This window comes from Centroberyx gerrardi, chromosome 20, assembly GCF_048128805.1.
Source record: "Centroberyx gerrardi isolate f3 chromosome 20, fCenGer3.hap1.cur.20231027, whole genome shotgun sequence".
Lineage (NCBI taxonomy): Eukaryota > Metazoa > Chordata > Actinopteri > Beryciformes > Berycidae > Centroberyx > Centroberyx gerrardi.
The window spans coordinates 22,842,616-22,858,282 of NC_136016.1; the positions used below are offsets into that span (position 1 = coordinate 22,842,616).

The 15,667-nt window shown below is 42.8% G+C and overlaps 2 protein-coding genes across 2 annotated transcripts in view; one reads left to right on the forward strand and one right to left on the reverse strand.

Moving 5' to 3' along the window:
• The window catches only part of LOC139922039 (SUN domain-containing protein 1-like), a 29,290-nt gene extending 21,634 nt beyond the window's left edge, over positions 1 to 7,656 (reverse strand). Inside the window, exons 1-2 of the mRNA XM_071912477.2 lie at positions 7,575 to 7,656; positions 141 to 338 (exon numbers count right to left, since the gene is read on the reverse strand). Of these exons, the coding sequence (XP_071768578.2) occupies positions 141 to 338; positions 7,575 to 7,648 (272 nt within the window). The 5' untranslated portion in view covers positions 7,649 to 7,656. The remainder of the gene's footprint in view (positions 1 to 140; positions 339 to 7,574) is intronic.
• A 2,957-nt stretch (positions 7,657 to 10,613) lies between these two features.
• Positions 10,614 to 15,667, forward strand: part of heatr1 (HEAT repeat containing 1) — a 36,860-nt gene continuing 31,806 nt past the window's right edge. The window contains exons 1-6 of the mRNA XM_078290795.1: positions 10,614 to 10,688; positions 11,729 to 11,875; positions 12,765 to 12,981; positions 13,621 to 13,762; positions 14,304 to 14,405; positions 14,689 to 14,829. Coding sequence (XP_078146921.1) covers positions 11,734 to 11,875; positions 12,765 to 12,981; positions 13,621 to 13,762; positions 14,304 to 14,405; positions 14,689 to 14,829 — 744 coding nt within the window. The 5' untranslated portion in view covers positions 10,614 to 10,688; positions 11,729 to 11,733. The remainder of the gene's footprint in view (positions 10,689 to 11,728; positions 11,876 to 12,764; positions 12,982 to 13,620; positions 13,763 to 14,303; positions 14,406 to 14,688; positions 14,830 to 15,667) is intronic.

A 15,667-nucleotide genomic window follows, 5' to 3' on the forward strand; every position in this document is an offset into this window, starting at 1 on the left:
CAAATAAGAAAAAAAACACAATTCTCCAATCTCTTCTACTGGAGCAACAGATAACAGAGAATCACAGATTTTGAGGTTTTATCATGGAGGAAGATACACAACCCAAGACACTACCAGGGTTCAACATCACTTTAAGTTACCTGGCGTTCCTGTGCGCGGCTCCTCCGGCGCTGAAGGAGGCGCTGCTGCACGGCAGGCTGCGGTCCAGCAGGCCGTCGTCTCCGAAGGGAGCGGCGGGGTGGAGCCGCAGGCTGCGTCTGGACATGATGGGAGAGAGGAGAGACGGGACGATCTGCTGCTCCTTCTCACTGTCCAACACCGCAGAGGAGTAACTGGAGCTGGAGGAGGAGAGGGGGAGGAGGAGAGAAGAGGAGGAGAGGAGGAGAGGAGAGAGGAGAGGGGAGGAGAGAGAAGAGGAGGAGAAGAAGAGGGGAGGAGGAGAGAGGAGGAAGAGAGAAGAGGAGGAGGAGGAGAGAGGAGGAGGAAGAGGGGGAGGAGAGAAGAGGAGGAGGAAGAGGAGGAGAGAAGAGGAGGAGGAGGAGAGGGGAGGAGGAGAGAGGAGGAAGAGGGGGAGGAGAGAAGAGGAGGAGGAAGAGGAGGAGAGAAGAGGAGGAGGAGAGAAGAGGAGGAGGAGGAGGGGGGAGGAGGAGAGAGGAAGAAGAGGGGGAGGAGAGAAGAGGAGGAAGAGGAGGAGAGAAGAGGAGGAGGAGAGAAGAGGAGAGAGGAGGAGGAAGAGGGGAGGAGAGAAGAGGAGGAGGAAGAGGAGGAGGAGGAGAGAAGAGGGGGAGGAGGAGAGGGGAGGAAGAGGGGGAGGAGAGAAGAGGAGGAAGAGAGAACAGGAGGAGGAGGAGAGAAGAGGAGAGAGGAAGAGGAAGAGGGGGAGGAGAGAAGAGGAGGAGGAAGAGGAGGAGGAGGAGAGAAGAGGAGGAAGAGAGAAGAGGAGGAGGAGGAGAGGGGAGGAGAGAGGAGGAGGAAGAAAGGAGGAAGAGGAGGAGCAGAGAGGAAAGAGGAGGAGGAAGGAAGGAGGAAAGGGAGAAGAAAGGGAAGGAGGAAGAAGAAGAGAGGGGAGAGAGGAGGAGAGAGGAGAAAGAGAGGAGGAGAGAAGAGGAGGAAGAGAGGGGGTGAAGGAGGAAGACAGGAAGGGAAAGGGGAGAAGTAGGAAGAAAACGTAAGGAGGAAGACAGAGGGCAAAAGAGGGGGTGAGGGAAAGAAGAGGAGGAGGAGGGGGAGAAGAAGGAGAAAAGAAGGAAGGAGGAGGAGAGGAAGGGAAAGGGGAGAAGTAGGAAGAACACAGGAGGAGGAGGAAGAGGAAGGAAGACAAAGGGCAGAAGAGGAGAGGAGAAGGAAGGACGAGGGGAAGGAGGGGGAGAAGAGAGATAGGAGAAGGAAGAGGAAGGGAAGAAGAGAAAGTAAGAGGGGGAGGAAGGGGAGGAGAAGGAGGAAGAAAGGAGAAGGAAAGGAAAGAGAGGGAGAGAAGGGGGGGGGAGAGATTCATTATCAAGAACGTTTAAGGCCTTATTTTATTTTTCTCAAATTCACAAACCTTAAGGATTGTCCAGACCCGAGGAAATCTTATCCTGCACCTTGTTTTTATTGAGAGTATATTATCTTTTTCTTTTATTACCTGGTTTGCAATTATCAATCAGAAAGACAGAAGTAACACTCTGGCAACATCACATGATGAGAAATATCAAAGGAAAAACACCTTTGTACCAGAATCAATAAAACCTAAATAAGAATCATGAGATTTCCAACACATAACAACTGTAAACTATTATAATTTCAGCTTTATGGATATGACTGCTGACCTCTGCACTTTAAACAGCACAGATATGCAAATGAGTAACTGACAATCTGGTGACCTGCCCGTTCCTTTCTCTTTCCGTTCTGAGATATATTTATTCTCTGTCTTGTTTTTAATGTTTGTGCCTTTTCATTTGTTTCCTTTAAGTTTCCCCGTGTGGGATGAATTAAGTTCAAGCTGAACTGAATGTAGTTTTGTGCTCTGATTGTAAGCACAGGTGTTGTTTTCCCCAGAGCGCTCTGTCCCAAACCAGGAGCAGGAAAGAGCCTGAAATATCCTACTGACAACAAACACCACAGCAGGGGACAGGAAGGAGGAAGAGGAAGAATAAGAGGAAGAAGAACAAGCAGAAGAAACAGAAGCAGAAGAAAAAGCAGACGCAGCAGAAGCAGAAACATCAGAAGAAGAAGCAGAAGAAAAAGCAGACGCAGCAGAAGAAGAAACATCAGAAGAAGAAGCAGAAGAAAAAGCAGACGCAGCAGAAGCAGAAACATCAGAAGAAGAAGCAGAAGAAATAAAAGAACTAGAAGCAGAAGCAGAAGAAACAGAAGAAGCAGAAGAAGAACCAGAAGCAGAAGAAACAGAGGAAGAAGCAGAAGAAGAAGCAGAAAAGGAAGCAGAAGAAACAGAAGAAGAAGAAGAAGAACAACAACAACAACAACAACAACAACAACACAGAGAAGAAGAAGAACAAGGAAACTTTACAGCAGGAAGCAAGAGGATCAAAATCTACCGGCCTGGCATCCAATGAAACACACACACACACACACACACACACACACACACACACACACACACACACACACACACACACACACACACACACACACACACACACAGTAAGTGACCCTGGTATTACAGCTTGATCAGATCTGGCTCAGATTAGAAAACAGTCCAGTTTGTCAGACTGATCTGTCTCACCCCAACAGCAACAACTGCAATATCTGAAGCAACAATCAAACTCTCTCTCTCTCTCAGCTGACCTTTGGAGCCAGCTGACGCATCGCACACACACACACACACACACACACGGCAGAAATCAGAAGTAAACCTGGGAGTGAACTGGGTGTCGCATTTAGGCCGACTTTCCATACTTGTAAGAAATGTGTGAAGAGACAAATCTGGAAGGAGCAAATTACATTTACTCTCATTACTGTAAATTGAGTAAGTGTTTTGTGTACTTCTATATTTGAATTCAAAATTTTGTATGTTTTGACTGAATTATTGCACCTCATTACACTTCAATCACATCCGTTACAGAGTACAAATTTTGTGCATCGTCCGTAAGCATTGCATCAGAAACTGATTCATGCACTTTATTTAATCTTTAGCTTTTTAATTAACAGAAGCTAGTTTGAACTCTGTCCTCTCGTACTCTCTTTAGTATTGCAAAGGAAAGGTAATATGTGACCATGTTCTCTTTTGAAAAAACAAAAACAAACTCCGTAACTTTTGAGATACTTTTTACTTTTACTGAAGTCAGTTAACACCAATTAGGGCTGCAACTAACAATTATATTCATTGTTGAATAATCGATTATTTTTCTGATTAATCAATTAATCATTTAGCCTAGCAAATCTGCAAATCTGAGCATCTGTGAAGCTGTAACCAGAGAAATGTTTGGTATTTTTACTTGATAAATGACTAAAAAGATTAAATCGATTATCAGAATTATAATTGATTCATTTTCTGTTGATCGACTACTTGACCAATCATTTCAGCACTAGAACGTACGTATTAATTGAGCTACTTTTTACTTTGTACTCCCGTCAGTGTTAACACCAATAATTTAACTTCTACTGAGGTAAAACTTCAGCTCAGTAACACTTTCAGCTCTTCCCAGCCTGGTGAAAAGCCGGTCAGTGCAGCTGGCGGTCTGTAAGTCTTATTACAACACTGCTGAACAAAACAAATCCCTGTATCCTTATCAGGTGCAGAAACACACAGCGGCTCCACACAGCCCTAAAAAAACTCTGATTAAACACAACCGACATGCGGCAAGGTGAGCGAACACTAACAGACACAAAGGCAGGAAAACAGCAGAAGAAGACAGGAGTGAAAAGTAAGAGAGTTAAAAAGCTGATACACACAGGTCAGTCCAGCCCCAGCTCTCCAGATCCCCCTCCTCGTCCGACACGCTCATTCCAGGGAGAAGTGCCGCAGACCCACATCACACACACACACACCTTCAAAACGCACACACACACACACACGCAATGAAAAACACAGAAACTCCTGTAGCAGCAGCAGCAGGTTCAGGCACCTTAGTCCTACTTATGGTGCAGTCTAACTGCTGCAGCGATCACTTCCTGTTAGCGCTGTGGAGGAGCTGATTACACCCCCCCCCCCCCCCCCTTCCCTCCACACACACACACACACACACTCCCTCCTCCCACCTGCCTACTTTTCCTGCCAGCTTTACTATTCATTCCTATCCTATATCCATTTACATAGCATTTGTCATTCCTTATTTAACCAAGCTGAGAGATGAACATTCCTAGTCAGCAGTCTGTTTTTATCTCTATTAATTGTATATCTAACCTAGTTTAATGTACTTTTTAACCCTTATGTAAATGGCTAAGTATTTCAGATGGTTTACTCCTTCTGCAATTTGTGCATAACAACAAAAACAACATTTCAGGCATTTAGCCGACACTCCAGAGTGAATTACAAAGACTGCAACAGTAGAATAAGCTTCAACTCCTGGATAATGACGAACAACCAGTAGTAAGCAGGAGGGTTAGACCGATATATCTAATTCTAATCCAATTCCATCAATCTGGGCTTTAATGGAGAGTTTTAGTGTCCCATGTTGGTCTAAATGCTGTTTCAGAGGCTTTTCCACCCTGCAAAAACAAAAACAAACCTGGGGGAAAACACTGAATTTTTGGGGAGTTTTTGGCATGAAAGTGGTCCAGAATTAAATATACTGAATATCGGCAGCTTCAATCCAAAAAAATAAAAATAAAAATGGGGTAGCAGCCTTTGAAAACACATCGGTCGAACCCTAAGAAGGAGTGCAGGAGCTACAGCACCGGTAGATATCACAGAATATTCCTGTGAGAGAGAGAAGAGAGAACAAACTCTGAACCAGGAATGGGACGATACATCAAAATTCAATATATCACAATACAAAAATGTGACAATAGGTATCGTGGGTCAGGAACATGAATGGTGATATCAGCTCCATGTTATTCTGCTGTAGTAATCACTAATGAGACTCTTGACCATCACAGTTTCACAAGCTCTCCATCCAAATTATATTATTGTCACTTTGTAACAACATTTTTAAACTGTTGTTTACATTCTAGAAAGATTTGTGTCTCAGAAATAAACAGAATTCTGCACAGTCAGACTTTGTGGTCACTAAACTTTTATTTATCACATCGTATCCTGGTTGTATTGATCCTGAACCACATATCGCGTATCGAATCGTATTGTGAGAGACTTAAAAACAAGTGATGGCAGCATGAGCCTCTTCCTCCGAAAAACAGGCTAAAAACTGAGAGAGAGAGACAAACTTTCTACAGTGTGACCCTCTCTAAAAAAGGGAGATAAACAGGATGGGACGTCCCCACCAGCCTGCAGGTTAACACTGGTCCTGGACTGAACTTTCCACCAACCAGCCATCCAACTTTCATAATCACTTCCATCTGTTCTGGAGGTGAAATAGTGAATTCTCAGATCTCTAAAACGTAGCCGTCCCTCCCCTGCAGGTGAAGCCAGCCACGGTCACGCCACAGTAAGCCTCTCCCCGGATTACCCAGCAGCCCTCACCTTGAGCCAATTAGGGACTTTCTACAGAGCTGCCGGTCTGCGCCGCTGTGCTTCTAATCGGCCTGCGGAGGGCGCTGCAGGCCACAGGGAGGAGACGCTGTCAGCACTAGGAAGTTAGTCTACTGGGTGTGATGGGGGAAGCAGTGGGACGGGCAAGTTAAATATCAGATATCAGTCAGTCAGGGTCTCCACCTCTGATATGATGGAGGTTTCTCCTGAACACAGATACAGAAAAACAGACTGGGAAACCTGCAGCCATCATTCATTTAATTGTTCAATTCTGTTTTTTGTAAATTAATTCTTCATTTAAAAAAAGGCAGTAATGTCTCCCAGAGTTTCTCCACCATTGAACAGGTGTGGTGTCTCTCTGCCTTAAAGAGCTGCTGACACTAAAAGGATTTCATCAGTCTGGGTGTCAGTGGAGAGTTTTAGTGTCCCATGATGCTCTGAATGCTGTTTCAGAGGTTTTTCCACCCTGATGAGAAGGAAATTCAGGGGGGAAATGCTCAAATTTCAGTATCAGCCTTCAAAAACCCATATCGGTCAAACCCCAATCACAGCATATATCTGGATACACACACAGATAGTGGGTGTGTGTGTGGTTAAAGCTGTGGGTCAGTGGAGTCTGGAGGCCACAGCAGCTGCTGCAGGGCCGAGCCAAGACGACCGGCTGTCAGGGAGGGAAATAAAAAAATAAGTCTCTCTGACAAACACGGGCTACATTTAAAAACAGGAATCCCAAAACCTCCCTCCATACGAGGACCGGGACCCACATCAGATAATATGAGGGAAACCCTAAACCTCACACTTCTGTTTTTAAATCAGCCAGCCCTCTTCCCTCACAGCCGTTTCAGCTATTCCTACTTTAAATATTCCAACTGATTATTATCCTAGTTTTAAATATTTCCACTGATCATTATCACAGTCCTGCTGATTTGCATAGGAAAACCGCTCTGCAGCTGCACAGGTGAAACCCCGAACAGGGAAGACATTTCCCAAAGTGTGCGCCAATGATCCACTCTTTAACTTTTTTTTATCTTTATCTTTATCTAAGTCGGTTGATCAAGCGGCCATGCTTTTCTTTCAGCAACGTCCTGCTTCACATTCAAACAGCTGTTCACACCACACCGAAGATGTCAAAAATCAAACAAGAGGCACCTGAGCTGCCTGATGTCCCACCATAATCACCAACAAACATAACCCTTGATTAAGCTAATCAATTCATTTTTCATTATTTCCGTCAACATGCTTGTATTCACATAACACATGGGTGGAATTAATATGAACTCCATATCTTAAAGCATCAAGGAGTTATAGGCCTAGTTGTTTCAAGAAAATCAGTTTTTCCTCTTTAATAAGCAGATTTTTGCAGCAAGGAGGAGCTCCAAAATCTAATCAGAGCATCTATTTTATAAAGGGGAACCTGTGGTGTGTAAACCATATCATGATATGGCTTACATATGTAGAATCACACGTTGAATAATCACATTAATGTTCCCATTAATCCCATTGAACTGAATAGTAATGTTAGGTATGATTCAAATAATAGGCTATTCCTTAAAATATTTCACACCTCATTTTGTTATTAAATAAAATTAGCTTGTTATCATCAGTTCAGACAGCAGAATTGTGTGTCACAGTATCCCAAAATCACCATATCATCACCATATGATTCCACTTAAATGATAATATTGAATTATCATGCAGCCCTAGTGGACAGACAGAATAAAACCAAAAATCCCGTGGGTTACCACTTTAATGAGCAACAACAGGACTTATTGATTGCTTCTGTCCATACCAATGTTTGATGGAACCCAGAAAACCAATTACTCTATAATTCATATTTCACCAAAGCCATTAGTCCAGAGTCTAGAGCCATTAGTCCAGAGTCTAGAGCCGTTAGTCCCTTCACCAAACGAAGGAGTTAGTGAAGCGGGTGCGTTAGTCTGTCCTGTCGGGTTGGGCCGGGCCGGGCCGGCGGCGGCTCACTCACCTTGTGGAGTAGGTGTAACCGGTGTTGACTGGCCGCAGCGATGCGTTCAAGTGCAGCTCAGAGAAATCCTCCATGGTCTGGACTCAGGCTCTCAGTCACCTGACTGCAACAGCCACACCAGGACACTTTACTATCTGCTGCTGCTGCTTCTCCACTCATTTACCCCCCATTAAACATAATAATAATAAACATCCACATCCACTCACATGTGTATTACTGTACTTGTGAGGACCTTCATCAGCTGGATTCACTCCAACTTTAACTCTCACCATAACCCAGTTCTAATTTTAACCCTAAAACTGGTCGCTGCCAAAATGTTCTTACTTTGGAGGAATTTTTTTTTATATCCTTGTGGGGACATTCGGTCCTCAGAAGTATAGAAATACAAGATACACACATACACACATACACACACCCACCATTGTTCAGCTCTGTCTGTTTCAAGCCGGTCAGTCCCTTCCCATACCAGACAGACTATTCATAACCAAAAGCATAACCCCTTGTTTTTCCTTCTTTCTCTTCCTATTATTCCCCTATGGATTTAATAGAAAAGAAAAACAACATCATATGCCTCTTCTTCTTCTTCTCTGCAAAAGACAAAAGATCTCTGTACCTTCATGCAGCCTGTGAGAGCAGGACCATGCTGTGCAAAGTCTAACTGAGGAGGAAATGCTACTGGCATATAAATAAATAAATACACACCGAGACAGTCAACTAGGGAGCCAAGCCACACCCAGACACAAACACACACACACATTAGAGAGAAAGCCAGGTGTGGAGCTCAATAGAGTTCTGTACTTGTAATTAACCCCAAGAAGTGAGTACCAGTGATAATCATAAACAATAGCAGGGCTAATTAGTTTCATTAACAATTAATCTATCAATTATATATAATATTATATTTTTTCTATTAAATTGATTAATTATTTAGTCTATAAAATGTTAAAAATAATGACAAATGCCCATCACAAGTTACCAGAACCCAAAGTTATTATTCAAATGTCTTCCATAGTCTGACCAAAACAGCAGCCAAAAACCCCAAAGTATTGATTTTATAATGATATGAAACACAGAAAATCAGCAAATCTTAGTGTTTGTTAAGCTGTAACCATAATGCTGTTTTGTGAAAACCTTCTACCTCCAAATTTTTGCTATTTTCCCATTTTAACTTCAGCTGAAGGATTACCTGCAGCTCCTCTACGGGCTGAGAAAACACTACCAGCTGTGGTCGGATGAAACCTGCTCAAAATCTGTTAAATAAACTCAAAATCACAAGGTGGTCAAGCTGAAAACAAGGCTGCTTCTCTCAGTTCCTGAACAGTTTACATTCATGGAGATACAGCAACAAACCTCTGGCTGGTTTGGTATTTTTTATATCATTCTAACCTTGAAACTAACTCTGGTCCACCAGCTGCACCTGCAATCACTTCACACCAGAAGCTCAGATCTCCAGGTGAGACCGAGTCAACTTCGCTCGAGTCCCAAGTCACTCTGAAGTCATGAGGTACAAGTCTCAAGTCAAGTCCCAACTCTAACTGTAGATTACCAAGTCAAATCCAGGTCAAGTCCATGTCATTAATGTCAAGTCCAAAGTCTTAATGTAGAACACCAAGTCAGAACAAATCAAGAGTCCAGTATCAATTTAATCTTAAAGAGAACGAAATATCTAGGACTTTTCAATGCAATGCAATGCATTTTAATAGCATAAAAACTTAGTAGGTAAGTAGGTAAGTGCATGAGTTTGATATAATCGGTGTAACCCAGTGTAATCAAATTAGTGTAATCAAAGTAACCCATGTGTCCAAAGTCCAAAAATGTGTGTGCTTGATTCAGTTTGAAAAAGTAGAAAGTTAAATTCATTAGAAAGCGTTTAAATGTTTTTAGAATATTATTTTCATATTATTATAATATTATATTATTTTTTATTAGAGGGTTTTTGTGAGTAGCATGACTGTGCCTGTTGACAGTGTGGTTTGGTTTGCCTTGTCACTGCAGAGGGCCTGCCAACTCTGAGCCAATCAGCGTGGAGCCCAGGGGAGATGACGTGCCAAATAACCAATCACCTTCCGCAGTGGGCGGGGTCCCGCGAAAAATGAACTGTCAAGTTTGCTAACGTTAGCTGTAGCTTTCAAACTGTCGCCATTTAAATGTAATTTAAAACACAGGCGCACATAACTTACCTGCAGTGTCGCTCTCAGGAGGCCGGTGAGTCTGTCAGTGAAGCCGCGAGCCGGCTGGCTGCTGCTAAGCAAGTATTACTGCTGGCCAGACGACAGACCCGTTACCTAACGTTACGGTTCCTTTAAAAGACACTCAGAAATTACTCCCGTTACCGCCGGGATAAAACAAAAAAAATACTACGGTTTCTTTCTATCAGCTTTGCTTTTCTGCGAGAAACATCTTCTAAATGTTGACTGTCAGTAAACTCTGAGTCGAACACTGAAAGATGCGGTGGCCACTTGCTCTGCTTCGTGCTGGAGAAGATGACGCTGTAACTTCACAGGTTTTATAGAGGTTGCGGTGCTTTATTGCCCCCCTGTGGCGGGAGTGATAACTGCCTCCAGCGGATACACTACCGAAGATCGTTCTTGTAACCACTAAGCTACTTCACATCTGAATCAGCAGGAAACAAAACTTTTTAAAATTATATTATTGATGAATACTCAGCTAATATGATAGTTAGTTAGTGTCTCACAACATTATTAGTGAATTCGATTATAACTAATATCTTATTCATTACGCTGTTTGAATGAATTTAATAATCCTCTCGCAGAAAAATAACTCGTCTAAACTGCCTAACGGAATTCACGCGAAGACGGAAGTAGATAGGAGTGAAACCTCTCGCTTTATCTGAACATACATACCATATTCCTTGTTTTTTATTTTTGGTCATTAGGAAATTATATGCAACAACATACTGATTGGCAATCTGCAACTAATGCAACGGTGCAATGAGAGGTTTGTATTTTAAAAGGTATAAAGCAAGTTAAAAAAAAAAGAAAAAAAAAAAGTTGCGTGAACCGGATGTAGAATCTTGCCGAACGAGGTCACTGCAGCCATCAACAACGTGCACCCATGTGTTGGATGTAGAGGCACAAGAAAAATAGAAAACAGGTATGGTCATTTGTAATTTTTCCATAAAAGACTTTCTGAATATTCTTCCGATATGCTTATGTAAATATTCGTAGGTTATTGCTGTTGACAAATCGCGTTTTATTTCACCAGCGGCGTTTGAGAAGTGTGATTTTGCTAACTTAGCTCAAGTATTCCTGTTGCTGTAGTTCAACATTAGCATAACTAGTAACTAGATAATCATCTAACTATCAACTAAGTGCACACTGGCTACAGATACCACACTGGGTTCAACATCCGCCTGCAACACAACAGATCAGACCGAAGTATCATATGATTTCTCTGGGTTTGTTTCTCTAAAGTCTGAAGAGAGCTGTACCCCAAACTCCATTCAAAAATCTGACAAATTAACGTTGTCTTGTTAATGGGATGTGTGTGCAAAATATGCATTCCACGTAGAACATAAATAAAGACATGTTATTAATTTATACACTCTTCAATTCGGCATGTATGTAATCCATCAAACATCACTTCGTTATACTAAAATGTCATCTTTTAAAATGGTTCACATTGCTGGCTACCTGCCGCCCACCACAGTGTAACGTTATTTTGGTGCCGGAGGATTGCGGGAATATCCAAGCGAGCCAATTCAAAAAGCTGAGATGTTACTGAAATAACGCGTTGCTTGATAAATCATCTATATGCCGAAAATACCAGAAGAACCTAACAATTCATAAAAGGTCTCCAGTCATGTTGTACCAGGTATGAACCTCTGCTGACTAACAAGGACACATTATTACCAGGTTTTTTGAGTGGAATTTGGCGTGACATATTTCTACCGAGTCAGAACGCATTCATAAGCAAACCAATTTAGAAAAAGTGAAATTTTATTTAAATAAGCGCTGCTTGGCGGATCATATGTATGCTGAATTGAAGTTTGGATTCCAGCAATTCAGGAAAAAAGCCATAAGTCATTTCCTAGCAATTGTTAGCTTTGTATCAGTTCAACAGTAAGCACCGTTAGCTGCTGTATGTAATACAGCTCTGTAATCCAGCTTTGTACTGTGTGTGTGTGTCAGCAGACATCATGACGTCCCTGGCCCACCAGCTGAAGCGGCTGGCCCTGCCGCAGAGCGACCCCGGCCTGCTGACCCGGGCTGAGGTCGCCTCGCTGCTCTTCGACCCCAAAGATGCTGCTTCCATGGACAGGAGCACCTTCTATGCCCTGGGTGAGTCCTGTCCTGGTCCCAGAATGCACCGCTGCTGTGGTTATGTGTGTTTATTTGTGTGTGTGTGTGTGTGTGTGTGTGTTGGGATCAGACTGATATTGGCCTTAAAAATCTGATGTCAGACAATCATTGTCATCCACAAAATAGGGCAACAGACTTTAATGCGTTGGACCCCGGTTCTAATCCCATGAGCCTCGACTTGATGCATGAAGAGAAGACTTGAGACTTGACTTGACTTGGGTTCTGGTGACTTGGGACTTGACTCTGACTTGTACTTTGATGACTTGAAAAGGTTTCTAAAGTCTTGACTTGAGATCTTGTGTTTGTGTAAATGACTCAGATTGAAAGTGATGAGATTTGTTCCAGCAGACGACTGAATTTAAATTCTGTTTTCTGAATTTGTATGGAATGATTGAATTTATTGAAGTTGAAACTGATTATAGAAATCAAACTCATGATGCTCTTACCGAGTTTTTATCCTATTAAAACCATATTGCATTGAAAAGTCCTAGATATTTAGTTTTCTTTAAGATATTAAATTGATACTGGACTCTTGATTTGTTCTGACTTGACTTGCTGTTCTACATTTAGACTTGAGACTTGACATTAATGACATGGACTTGACTTGGTAATCTACATTTAGACTTGAGACTTGACATTAATGACATGGACTTGACTTGGTAATCTACATTTAGACTTGACACCAAAAGACTTAGAACCATGTTAGAGTGTCTGGAATTGGACACAGTTCTACTTCTGTTACCTCCGGGCTTCTTAGCCAGAAAACCTGTGGTTCTTTGGCTCCGCCCACTGAGGTTTAACTCGACCAATGAGATCATTTCTGCCTGTGTATCACTAAACCTCCTCTCTGCCTCCTCTCTCCCTCCAGGTTGTACAGGACTAGAGGAGCTGCTGGGAATCGAACCGGCGTTCTCAGAGTTTCAGGACACTCTGTTCAGCCAGGCGTCTCTCAGCCTGGAGCGCAGCATCCAGTCCAAGGAGGTGAACGACAAGCTGGACGCCGGCGTGGCGCTCTTCCTCACCCGCCTCTCCCCGTACTTCCTCCTCAAGCCGGCTCACAAGTGCATCGAGTGGCTGGTTCACCGGTACGCTTCAGCTTCTGCTTCACACCCAGCCGACACTTCTGTTCACATCACTAAACCTAATTTTAATCACAAATGTTGTTTTACTGTAGCGGAAATATCACGAGAATTCATTATAGTGAGTATATGATGTGACCAATATGGGTTTTTGGCTTGAAGCTGACGATATTTTGTACCAATATCAATATATATAACATAAATTTGGAACTGTAGATATTAAAAAAGTAATTACCTATCTTCATATTCTTATATAGCTATCTTTATAGATAAAATATGGTTGTTGTTTTTTATTCAAAGGCATTTTATCTATTTTTTTATACAGGTAGTTTTTTGAATTTTATTTGTTTATTTTTGCCATTTTCTTGCCAAAAAATTCCCCCCAAAAATTACAGTAATTCCGCACAGTCAGACTTTGTTGCCATTGAACGTTTATTTATTACATCGTTTCGTTGTTGTATTGAATTGTGAACCTCATATCACGTATCAAATGGTATCGCGAGAGAAGAATATTGTTCCATCACTAATTTCCTGTATTATCCAAGTCAGGTTTCTATATAGGCGCTCTAAATAGCTCCAGATCAGATGGAGTGTATTGATAACAGGATATTAAACAGTGTGTGTGTGTGTGTGTGTGTGTTGCAGGTTCCACATCCAGCTGTATAACGTGGACAGCCTGCTGGCCTGCGCTCTGCCGTACCACGAGACCAAGCTGTTCGTCAGAGTGCTGCAGCTGCTGAAGATCACAGACCCGACGCACCGCTGGAACTGGCTGCACTGCCTGCAGGTCAGTGGCTGTTTACATGTGTTAGTGTGTGTGTGTTTGTGTGTTAGTGTGTGTGTTTGTGGGTGGGTGTCTGTCTCTGTGCCTCTGCAACTGTGTTCGGGTTAGGGGCAAATCCAAGAACGCCAAGTCAATATGTTGCACAGTTAGGGCTGAAATAGGAACCTCTGGCTATCAGATGTCAACATCCGTCTCCTTCTACCCATAATCCCTTGTGTTTCGGGGTGGTTTGCTGTAGTCGGTTGGATTAATGAACCGCACGGCAGTTCTCTTGTTAGAGGACTGAGACTCTCGCTGCCATTATTTGGTGCCACCAGAGTTCAAAGGTCATTGATCTCACCTGGACAAACCAACAGAACTAAAGGAGGAAACACTGCAGAGTTCAGATAAACTCTTTGTCATGATAAAGAAAATTAAATCAAAGGGCTGCAGAAAACAGCGTTGCAGAAGGAACTCTGTACCTAAGCACTATGCGATAACTGCAATTTACAGAACCAGGGCTTATGGGAGAGTAATTAATGTCAGCATGGTTTTGTCTGTTCAGAAACCAGGCGTGCCTCTGGCCAGAGGAACGCTCATCACTCACTGCTACAAAGACCTGAGCTTCATGGACTTCATCTGCACCCTGGTCACCAAGTCAATCAAGGTAAACTGACTCGTCTGTCACACTGCGTCGCACCGAGTCAGACCGCTTTACATGTGTGTGTGTGATTTTTGAAATGTTGAAAACAAAGGACAGTTCTAGTTCTGGTGTTCAGCATTTGGCTCATGTCCCTCATTACATCTCTACTTTATATTATTTATCAGCAAGATTTTCAAGCAAAATCAAAAATACTTGTAAGCAAAAAACCTGAAATTTGTCTGAGAACTGACTGAGAACCGCAGCTTCATCAGATCTTCACTGCTCCCCTCTGTCTTCTTCTCTGCAGGCGTACTCGGGACACTCTGGTAACTATTCCCAGCTCAGAGTGATCTTCTCCTTCTACGCCTCCACCATCGTCCCGGCTCTGGACGCTGTGGAGAAAGTGTCGGACACCATCATCTCCAAACTGCTGCCTTACGTTCAGAGGGTAATCCATCAGTGAACAGCTGTTAGCACTACTGATGCTCTAGCCTGTTATTCAGACTGAATGGCCGTTTTGTTCCCATTTCCTCATTGTTAGTCATTTTCTGAGTGGGGGGGGTTGATTTTCCCCCGAACCAATCACTAGTGACCGACGTATCTGAACCAATCACTAGTGACCGACGTATCTGAACCAATCACTAGTGACTGACGTATCCGGCCGCTCTGACGTTATTTTCAGATTTCAAATTCAGCAAATCCATTCTGCCGAAATGCCAATGAAAAACCGTCCGACGAACAGTTCAAACTTTAGTCCCGCCCACAAAGGCTCTGATTGGCTCGATTGTTTCTCAGAGCGAGAACAAGCCGTTGAAGAGGGAAACACCAGACTCTCTGAACCGCTCCACAAAATCAGAAAAGTGGGCGGGACGAGATTCAGGAGTCTGGAACCAGGATACTGACGCACCGATATATCGCTAGACAATCGATATCGGCCTATCTGGACTTTGACAAGCACAGTCAGTATCGATTATATTTTTACAGCCAATTGTTGTGTGTGTGGTGATGTCACCTACAGCTAGCTGGTACCAGAGATCAGCCAATAGCAGATGGCAAAATCAGTAACATGCTTTTTACCATTAGATGTCAGGCTTTACACAGATTTGGGTTTGGGGTTTAGTTCCTCTTTAAATAGTCCGTGTGAAGCTGTCCCATATGCAAACACTGACAGTGTTTTTATTTCCTTTTTAATGGGAATTCCTGTTTATATACACTACCAGTCAAAAGTTTGGACACACCACATTTCTCTTTATTTTCACTATTTTCCACATTTTAGAATAACAGTA